The sequence below is a fragment of the Adiantum capillus-veneris genome, chromosome 13, assembly GCF_014529385.1.
Source record: "Adiantum capillus-veneris isolate H3 chromosome 13, ASM1452938v2, whole genome shotgun sequence".
NCBI classification, from domain to species: Eukaryota; Viridiplantae; Streptophyta; class Polypodiopsida; order Polypodiales; family Pteridaceae; genus Adiantum; species Adiantum capillus-veneris.
In genome coordinates, this window is record NC_140943.1 from 150,159,560 (window position 1) to 150,170,135 (window position 10,576).

The following is a 10,576-nucleotide window of genomic DNA, read 5'->3' on the forward strand; positions in this document are numbered from 1 at the left end:
ACAGTTTGAAGTTGCCTTTGCATACGGCAATTTCTGAGAAGCATCGAAGATGAGGCATGTGATTAAACACCTCAAGGGGATTGCAAGTACTTGGTGGTATACCAAAGCTCTGCAAGGAACTTATAACAAGACTTCGATTCAATTCAAGGCTGAATTTTCCGACAAATTTTTTTTCCTCTACGCTTTGAGGAAGGCATTCAAGAAGATTGGGATTGGTTTGCCCAATAGGAACACGAGCGAGTCAAAGCAAGTAGTGGTTCACTCTTGCCAAGGTAGGTCCATTCTTGATCCTCTCTGAGGAAGGAAAGATGAACAAATTTAACGAAGGACTTTTGCCCGAATTTTGTAAACCCATCTGCAAGATACTTTGCAGCAGATGGTGGAGTCAGCAATAAAAGCTGAAAGTGTACACCTTAGTGTACATAGAATCCAATCCCCGTAGTGGGATGGGAATCATCGAACACAGAAAGTTTGGAGTAAGGGAATTCAATCTAACTCCTGAGTTCTTGAATAGAAGACCCTCGAACTTTAAGTGAGAGGGCAGGTTTTCAATCAAAGTTACATCTTTGAGGAAATCATAAAGTGCATTGTGCTTGTTTGCTCTTTTGCACAAGATATGGTTATGTCTAACCTGGACTACCACTCTCGAGTGTTTATGAGAGCAGGATCAAACTGAACCATTGTTTTGTGTTCTGAGATGAATTGGTTTGCTTAACTAGCAGGAAGGTCAACTATTGATCTGGTATCCGGTAATTCTCGAACAGATTACCTGCTACTGCGGGTAGGAAATTATGAAGGAACCATTCTGAGCTTTCAAGCAAAGAAAAGCTTTCATGAAGCTTGAGTACTCTTTAAGCCAACACCCCCTACACGGTAAGGGAAGATATGGTAGTGCTTTTTGCACAAGTGAATGAACACTCTCTTTAGGAGGGAAGGAACAAGCGACGACTACGGCCTGTGCTAGGGGGATCCAAGGATTAAAATCCTAGATTATTTGATGAGCGGGTTTTGCTCTAAGATCGAGCCAAGTGATCGTCAAGTTGAGCGTCTTCACTCTAAGGATCTTAAGAAGGGAAGGTAATTTCCAAGGTTCACCAAAACGCTAACACAGCTTAAGAATTATGTACACTTTTGAGTACATGTAGAAGGAATTTGAGTTTCTCTACGGAGAAAAGGTTTTCCGATGGTCGTTGATCATTGAGTACGCTATGTGCCTTTACCATTACAGTAGCAACTTTTGGTTGCGGTATATGTTTCTCCATGAGAAGGTCAAGTAGCATTTACACGCTGCTGGAATAAATTCGAACTATTATGTTCGTAAGAATATAGCTCGCCAACCGTTTCAAAATGGTAAGAATTACATATGGGAGAACATCCCTCAGAATCAAAGAAGGTTCGCTCTATTGTGAACTGGGTTTGAACGTACGTTCAAAAAATGCTATGGCTAGAATCCTATCAGCCTGAGATTTTGCAAGTTGTCATTGATGCTCGCAAGGTGAATCATTTTTTATGATTTTGCAAGAAAGAGACGCTAATGGGCGTCGGGAAAACATTGCTAGTGGTAATAACTCGCAGGAGAATAAAATTGGAAGGAAGTGCCGCCGTGCACAAGGAATCTTCGGATTGGAACCGTCCGCCTACGTTGAGCGACGGCCCGGAACAAGAACCTTCTTTAAGGTATCGTAAATTGTGAAAGAAAGACATCGAGCTTAATGCTCTATGACTTGGGCATTCCCTATGTGGGAGGACACAAGAGGTTTAATATCCTCAGGACTAATAGCGCAAGGTTATGTGCAAGGACAAAGACCTAGATTGATTTCTAGGAGGATTATTCTTCTCGGATTGAGAAGGTGGATTTGAGTTAACAGACTCTCGAATGAGGAAACGTTCGATCTGTTGGAAAGACGCGAATGACGAGTTCTTCCACTGCTCGTAAGTTTGATGATTGGTGAAGGATGTCCTCGAGATACTAGAGGAAGGACATGAATCGGTAAGCTAAGTATTGAATTATTCAATTTTTGAATTTTTGTTTAATTTAATTTTTAAGTTCTCTTTTGAGAAGGACTAGCTCAACTCACCATTAAGCAAGATTTGGAATCTTTCCGGTTTCTCCCCTGCAGTTCAGTTGGACCTCTACAGTTGAGGACAACTGTTTATAAGTGAGAGGGATGTTGCCAAATTGGCTTTATCTGACAGAAAAATAATTCTAAATGAATTATTGAATTTATAAGTGAGAGGGTTTTCTCGCTTGGAACACCAAGGAAAAATAATTCTAAATGAATTATTGGAATTTTAAGTGAGAGGGTTTTTCTCACTGGAGACATCCGAGTATAGAATATTCCTAGTGTGTCATTCAGAGTAATGACGGGAGCACTATGAAAGGGAATATCTGTAAGGCCACCAGGAACGGGTACTTCTGATGCGTCACATCGGATGGGTGACAGGGAGCATCGGAAAGAAGTATCCGACCATCCGGGAACGGACATCTCTGATGTGTCATAGGATGGGTGACATAGAGCATCGTGAAGGAGATTGTACCGTAAGTTCGGTAGGAAAGGACTAGGTGATGGGTATTCCTGATGCGTCACAAGGTGGGTGACGGGTGCATCGGAAAGGGAATATCCATAGTCGGGAGGAAATTCCAAACTGTGTTAGAATTGTGCACAAGGAAAAGCAAGCACTTGAATGAAGATGGGTTCAGAGGAAACTTTGAGGAAAAACACATGCTTTCTGAGAAAGCGGGATTGCTTTTCGGGAAAGCAGATGCTTTCCCGCGAGGAAGTCTTTGTCTGCATTGCAACTGTGCATGTGATTGCATCCAGGGACGCTTGGGAAGTGCTATGAAAGCATTGTTTTTAACTTCTAAGGTTTTATTGAGTTTTTGGGCAGGTTCAGACTATTTTTAAAATACGTCGGCCGCCCACTTAATAAGTGGGCAGCCATCTGATAAATAAGGCAACAGATCAGCCAGCGTTTTCTCTCTCTCTTTTTCTGGCAGAACGGGGGGGGAAAAAAAATTGAGGGGAAAAAAAAAAAAAAAACGGCCGCGATCTCTATGCGAGCAACTATTCGTGCCTGTGGCTAGGAGCTATAAAAGCATCACATGCCCTCACTCAGAGAGGAGGACCAATCTTTGCAAGGAGGAGATGCTACTGCAGATTTCAGCCGTAAAGAAGACGTTGCCAGTGATGCCCATGGCTGCCCCAAGTGTACCAGATGTCGCCAAGACCCAGTGCGCCAATTCCCTCGCGAAGAAGTGCCTACGAAGCGTGTTTCCATCGTGACAAGTTGCTGTTTTTCTCTGTTTTCAGCCCATAAACGTCGTAGACGGGGCTGATTTACGAGAAGGAACCCGAGAACACACTTCTTTTGTGTGTAGGATTGGAAGAGAGGATTTTTCTATGTAAAGATCTCTTCCGGGGAATTGCTTTTCGAGAACGGAGTTGCGTTTCGAGCGACAAGACTTTGAAGGTAACGTTTTTCATGTTATCATCTTTGAGTATTTGATTGCAGGTGTACTTCCTCTTCGTGAGGGAGTAGGAGCAGAGGAAGGCATGAGCCTCTGCAGGAGAAAAGCGCTCTGAGGAACTAGAGCCAGATCAGCCCAAGGGTTTCGTACCCGAGTTTGGGAAGAAGATCCACGGATCGGAGAGAGGTAGTCTCTCAAGTTGCGATCCGGAAGTTGGGATTCCCAAGTAAGGACTTCCTGTCTGGGAAAGCAAAGTTGTTCTGCGGGAACAGGACTCTGGAAAGAGAGTTAGAAAGAGTTGCAAGGATGTCATGCCCTGAGTCTGGAAGGTGAGATCCAGAGGCGAGAACCTTGGTTCTCAAGGATTTGGAATAAGAAACGGAAGTTCCTTGGAATAGGGTTTTGCCCTAGGAATCGGAAGCGGAGGCTTCCGAGAACCATCAAGTCTTATTCTAGAACGAACGTGGTAATACGTTCGGTTCAAGTGCTTGTATAGACTTCTCCTCAGTAATAAAGATACTATTACGGGGGGGGACCAGCCCATCTTCTGGTCCCCAGTACTGTGTCGATCTTCTCACTCTCTATCTCTCTCTCTATTTATTTCTCTCTATATCCTCTGGCTTCAGTAATAAGTGATAAATCCTATTTATCCGAATGTATTTTATATTGTTATGCGCTCCCGTTTGTGACACAGGATCTATGACACAAGTCCTCCCACAAATGCCCACAACACGGATCCCCTGAAAACAGCACTTTGCCACCTGTGGGGCCTCTACTGAAACACGGTGTAAACGACCCACACCCTGTAGCTCAAAAAACAAGGAGGGGACAGTCTCCGAGCAAGCCCAAACTGCGATGAGAAACTCTAGTCGTGTGAAGGCTCTCATCCATCTTGACTCGAGAGGCGTGAGCCACTCAGCTGGTATTGCCTCTGTGATGTCCTGACACATGCTCTGCACCCCTCTCATGCCTTGAAGCTCCTTTGACAAGCCTGAAAAACGTAGTCAATCACCTAAAGTGCGTGTTGGACCCTCTGCCATGGGACCCCAAGAAACATAAGGCCTACTATCAACCAAGTGGCCTCTCTGAGTGCTAACCATGGGGTTCCAAACCAGGGGCTGTCTCAAGCGCTCCTCCGTGCAAGTAGGCTGATGCTGCTCCAGGCCTCTCCGCAGCTACTCCCAGGAACGGAGCAGACACTCAGCAAAACGGTCCTTTAGTCTCCTGCTCAGGCCAACTCTGCGCATCTCTGTGAAAACCAATGTGGTTGAAGGTCGCCAAGGACCTCCAGCCTGAGGCACTCTAGCACTAAGCCGCTAAAGCAAAAACTCCTTCCAGGGTTCCTCCCCTAAAAGTAATCCTGTGACACAAGAAGGCCTCTACTCCGCTGTGCTGGGTCTATGATCCCCAACCCTCCCTGAGAACAAGGAAGAGTGATGACCTGCCAGGCCACTTTGGCCCGTGCTATCTAGGTGTCATGTCCTGACCAAAGGAAGTTCCTGATCAACCTCTCTACGTGGCTCATGCAGGAACTCAAAAAGATCCAAGAAGTGATGTACCACATAGTAGCCCTGCACTAGATCTGTCACCCCTAAGTCCCTTGTGTGGTGTGATAGCCTGAATCTGGAGCCGGTCAAGGACTGTGTGCTGGGTCCACTCTGTGAGATCCCTACCACACAGCGGTAAGGAGAAACCCACCGCTGTGTCCAGAGCCTCAATGCCTCTAGCTGCATAGTCCCAGTGTCTGTGAATGTCGAAGCTAGTCAAACCTCTAGGGATTGCTGCAAAGGGAGAAATTTGCACCAAAAAAGGCGGCCTCCGGTGGGGTTGTCCCTCTTGAACGGCTCGTAGCGAAAGCGCTACCAAGAGAACGCCTCGCGGCAGAAGCGTGTCCAGTACCCTACGTCTGAGGAGGAGTGGAGCGGTCGGGGATGAGGCTGTGGGCCCCATCGGAGGGGTGGGAGGCGAAGGTGGAGGCGGGGGAGGGGAAGGAGGCGGGATCTGAGGAAGGAGGAGGCAATGGTGGAGGAACTGACGTGGACGGGGCCTCCTCAGGCGGGTCCTATTCAAGGGGGTCAAAACGATTCCCAATCGGAACCCAGTGCTACTTAGTTGTCAGAAGGTCGGCCACCAGTGGGAGGGAGTGGGGCGAGCCCACCCCTCTTGACGCTGGCCAGGCACCTGCTGTCAACCGTCAGCTGTCTGATCAATGGTCCTTGTCGAGGGACCAGCCTGTGCATCCTGTGTATCTGGCTGCTTAGCATGCTCAACCTTGGGAGGTTGCCCATGCGCTGTGGGTCGAGGTCTCTTGCGAGGACAGGCCTTTGCCAAATGGCCCATCTGCCTGCAAATGAAACACTCGTTGGGGAGACCCGAATACTCCACACTCTGTCTGATCCATCCCCCACTCACCCAAGGCAGTAGTATCACCTTGGGGAGGGAGTGTGTGTCTCGAACAAGAACCCGCACAGTAGGTAAACCTACGGCCTTGGCCACAACTGAAGCTGCAGTGCACGAAGACTCCAGAACTGTCCCGAACATGGAACCAATCCTGGGGAGAAGAGGGAGGTACTCTCGCCTCAGGCCTAGGAAACAGACCGAAATCAGCAAGTCTGCCTCCTCCTCGAGCACATCTATAGTAGGGTCAAAACCATGATGCCATCGTCGGAAGTAAGCTCGAGTTGCTCGAATGTCGAGCAGGCTCATCGAAATCACCTTGGCCGTCATATCTGCAAACTCAAACTCTACCTGGTAGTACCCGCTCCCAAGGATCTGGACATCGCTGATCTTACCCACAACAGAGAGAAGACGGGCCTGTAGTAAATCCCGAACCTTGCCCCGACTGGGCCGAGTGCCAATGATCTTACAGATAACCGAAGTGGCTTGTAAGCGCTCCACTTCGGCCATCAAGCTCGCTTGCTCTTCTAGCGAAAGAGCAAGTCGAAGGGTAGGCTCCGTAGTGTCGGGCGAGGGGGCTTCTATGGAGTCCCTCTAAGGTGGAGCAGAAGCCGCCATTCTATGTCTACTGCTGAATTGAGGAGGGTGTTGACAACGAGACGCTCACAAGGAAGCTGAAAATACAGCCTGCCTGCGAGCAGGGAGGGGGGATAAGGCGGGGTGAATGGAGCAGGGGGAGGGGGCGCACACAGTGGGGAAAGGGCGGGAGAAGGGGAGGATGAGGCGGGCAAGGGAAAGCGGGCAGCAGGCAGCGCGCATCATCAGCTAGCGGGCAGCAGGCGAGGCGGGCGAGGGTAGGGAAAGGCTGCGCGAAGGGGAGAAGGGGGGCTGGGCGACGGCGATGGCAAGCAGCGAGCAGCGAGCGCTGGCCTTCCAGATCTAGATCATCAGCACACCCCCTTCTTCTCTTTCCGGAAAAGAAGCACCTAACCTCCCTGTATCGCTGAAGCCAATGTCGAATGCTGAAGAAGCATCGAGAGTAAAATCTGACGCCAAAAATATCGGTTGAAAACTGTGTTGCTCAAATGGAAATTTTGAGCGCATAAACAGCTTCGAGAGGGAGGTAAAACCCCAAGACACCCGCTAGAAATAATCTTGGGACGACAAAAAAGCTGCAGTAACAACCGGAACCGAAATCAGGCCTGAAACTCCGCGCGCGGATGCGAATTTCAGCCCTCTCTCTCTCTCTCTCTCTCTCTCTCTCTCTCTCTCTTTGTGCGCTCTCCACGACTATTGTGTGCTCGATTCAAGCTCTGAACCTCCTCTAGGCTCTGCACAATGTACAATATTTGCTATGTCCTTCACCTAAGGCTGTAAGCCTAGCTCATTCTAAAGCTTGTGCACCACGGGGAAGGAAGACACCATCATAGCTCTGATACATTGTGGAGTGCGGGGTGCGTGCGGAGTGCGAGGGAGAAAAAGAGTAGACACAAGAGTGTTTGTGGAGCTTAGCATGAGGATTAACCACTCACCTCTCCTTATTGTTCTATATGATCAAAAGAATAGATAAGGTTAGTAGCCCTCATCCGACCTAGCCCAATCAATGCAAGTCTCCCCAAATTACCGGCCCTCCTAGTCCTTGTCATATGCATTCCCATAGGGATCTAATGAGGTACATGGATCACGATCCATGTTTGACCTTATTTTGACATGAAACAAAGGTAAGCTCATTGAATCTCATAAGAAGGCATGCCGGTCTATCCCCAAAGTGCAGCATGCCAATCAGCATAAATAACATCCTCAATCTATAGCATGTAGGTAGTAAGCCCTCGTTGAATCCCATACTCCTTGCCAAATAGAACGACCACATCGTGAATAGGTGTTCTCATGGGATTTGAAGAAGATTTCTTCCGTCTCAAAGTCTAAAATTGAAAGGCTTAAGCTTTTCATTTTGGAAAAAATAGAAAGTGCTATTCTGATGGTAATTCTAGAGCTGGGGAGGCAGGTCTCTCTCTCTCTCTCTCTCTCTCTCTCTCTCTCTCTCTCCCCCCTTGATGCGGGATGTTGGCCCCATAAGGAGCTTCGTTGCCTCCATGGCTCACATGGAGGAGCCTCTCTCTCTCTCTCTCTCTCTCTCTCAAATAGATTCATCACCCATTGTATCTCTCTCTTGTATTGGGCACCCATTGTATCATTGATCACACATACCCCACATAGTTCGAGCTAGTAGCACTTTTAGATTCATTTTAGTACTTCTTTTCTTGTACTTAGACAAGGTACCAGATTCACAAGTTTGTAACAGCTTGATCACACATACCCCACACAGTTCGAGCTAGTAGCACTTCTAGATTCATTTTAGTACTTCTTTTCTTGTACTTAGACATACCCCACACAGTTCGAGCTAGTAGCACTTCTAGATTCATTTTAGTACTTCTTTTCTTGTACTTAGACAAGGTACCAGATTCACAAGTTTGTAACAGCTTGGTCTCATAGGTCTTTTTGGCCTTTTGAAGACGTTAATATATCAATTCATTTCATTTCCTTCTGATGAGCATTCCTGCGCTCTTTTGGGGGTTTAATGATTAATCGTAAGTTAATGCATTTGATTTGATGGATGTGACTTTTTTTCCCACTCTCACGTGTATCACCAAGATTTGGATGTGAATAGCCTATCAAACTTCTTCCTTCATTTTGCCAAATGCAAAGGGGGAAATGTATGCAGGGTTTGAAGTCTCAGTCTGATAATTTTGGTGTTGACATCCCACATAGGCCACCCATTCTACAGTCACCCTTGATGAACGGGCGCACCACCTCTTGCGTGCTATATAGAATTCAAGGATCGTCATTCCACAGCTTTTATATTATCCTTCCAAGAGGGTACCCCACACCAAGAGGAGGGGGTAACTATTCACCTCCCTCGAAGGTGCAAAGAGGCGTGGTTAGCGTATACAAACTGCAAAGGTTAGAGCCTGGTCGCGGTGGCTTGAGATCTCATCCTGCCATTCAGCCCGTTGCTAGCCGGTCATGGAGAGAGCAAATGCAGCCATAAAACCTTCGAGAGGCTTTGTCACGTCACATAAAAAGAAATTTTTTTGTCCCCATGCCCTCGAACTCGGTGGGATCGTCTTTTAATTGCAAAAATCTCATGTGATTGGACATAGCCGCCCGGCAGCAATCCTGCCACAGTAGCGAGCTCTTTCCAGCAACCTCTCCGGCGGCTGTTGACATGCCTTATCGAGGGTGATGATGGGATTTCGTCGCTACACGCAAACAGGGCAGGCGAGTTGCAAAGCAGGAGCAGGCGACCAGGCTCTTACCCTTCATTTTAAGTGACCACTTTTTACCGTTATTTTGTCCCCCAGGCTAAAACACTTGCAAACAAAGGTGGTTCTCTCTCTCTCTCTCTCTTCGAGAAGTCTTGAGTTCAAAGCTCATCAAGATTATCTATGATTGTGGAATTGCTCCCACGACTCTCTTCTCTGCGCGCACCCCCCTCCTCCTCTCTCCCTCTGAGCTCTCCCCACAACAAAACAACATCATTCAATTCAAAAGGCTGACCGAGAAAGAAGATGAGTTGACTTCGTCCTGTTGCATGTGGGGCCAGAAGCGAGCGAAGGCCTCAGGGCTGCGATAGCGAGAACCAGGAGGAGGAGGGGCGATCCAAGGAGGGGAGGAATCGCCAGAGAGGACATTGCCCATGTAGAGAAGCATGCCAGAAACATAGCAGAGAGGAGCAAGCAGAAGCACAGTATGGCGCCTGACAAGAATTGTGAGCAGCAAGCACACCAAGCGATGTAAGAAGTTCCTAGGAGCTAAATGAGGAGCGCAGCCTCCTGCCACAAGTTTCGTCCCCGGCCTTGCCCCTGATAATGATCCCAAACTCATCCCTTCTCCCGCTGCTCCGCCCCATGCAGCAGCACCCACCCCTGCGCCTGTTGACGTTGATCTTATCTGCGCTCTCATGTACAAGACCAGCTTCTCATGCTTCTTCTTCATTAACTTGAGTTTGTCTCCTCATTACGACAAGCTCCCTGTTTTAACACCCTCGACAGCACAAGCTTGCTGATTACGCAGAACCTGAGCGTACGTACTCTCGGCCCGTTTTGCAGAGGGAGGGAGGGAGGGAGGGAGTCGACAGCGAGCGTCCAGGATGCTTTGAGATTTTCAAGATTCAAGATTGTCAAGGCCCCCGCCGGAGGAACGGACACGTGGCCAGAGACGCGCCGGTCATCGCGCCGCATTGTGGCAAGCTCAAAAAGGGCAGCACTCGTGAATCGTGACCACATCATCCAGCGGCCTCCTGAGTCCATCCTTCCTTCGTAGGCTATGGATGGATGATGATGCTGATGATGTTGGAGTAGAGAATGCGCCATCAGCACACGTCAGCGTCTATGCTTCTCGTGACACAGTTACGGACACTTGCTCCCGTGACAAGCTAGGCCTACTACCTTTTTTCTCCACGACTTTCTTTCCACCCTTAGGAAATTGGAACGGAACACGTAGAGCCGAAGAGAACTTTATGAGAAAATTATCAAAATACCTCTCTAATTTGTGGAAATTCCCAAAATACCCGTCAAATTTCAAAAATTCCCTAAATACCCCGGATATTTTGTCATAATTTCCCAAAACACTCCTCAAATTTTCCAAAATTCCCAAAATACCCCTAGCTGGAAGATTAAATGTTTCCAAAGATTAAAAAATTTGTACCTT

General features: G+C 47.9%; 1 protein-coding gene across 4 annotated transcripts in view; it reads right to left on the reverse strand.

The window, feature by feature from the left end:
- Positions 1-10,254, reverse strand: part of LOC147445073 (protein ESMERALDA 1-like) — a 44,391-nt gene extending 34,137 nt beyond the window's left edge. Inside the window, exon 1 of one of the 4 annotated variants that reach the window (XM_086527564.1) lies at positions 9,958-10,254. In XM_086527564.1, coding sequence (XP_086383690.1) covers positions 9,958-10,239 — 282 coding nt within the window. In that variant the 5' untranslated portion in view covers positions 10,240-10,254. Of the gene's footprint in view, positions 1-9,424 lie in introns of all 4 variants that reach the window. The other 3 variants (XM_086527561.1, XM_086527562.1, XM_086527563.1) reach the window with 3 other exon arrangements.
- Between the last annotated feature and the right edge of the window lie 322 nt (positions 10,255-10,576).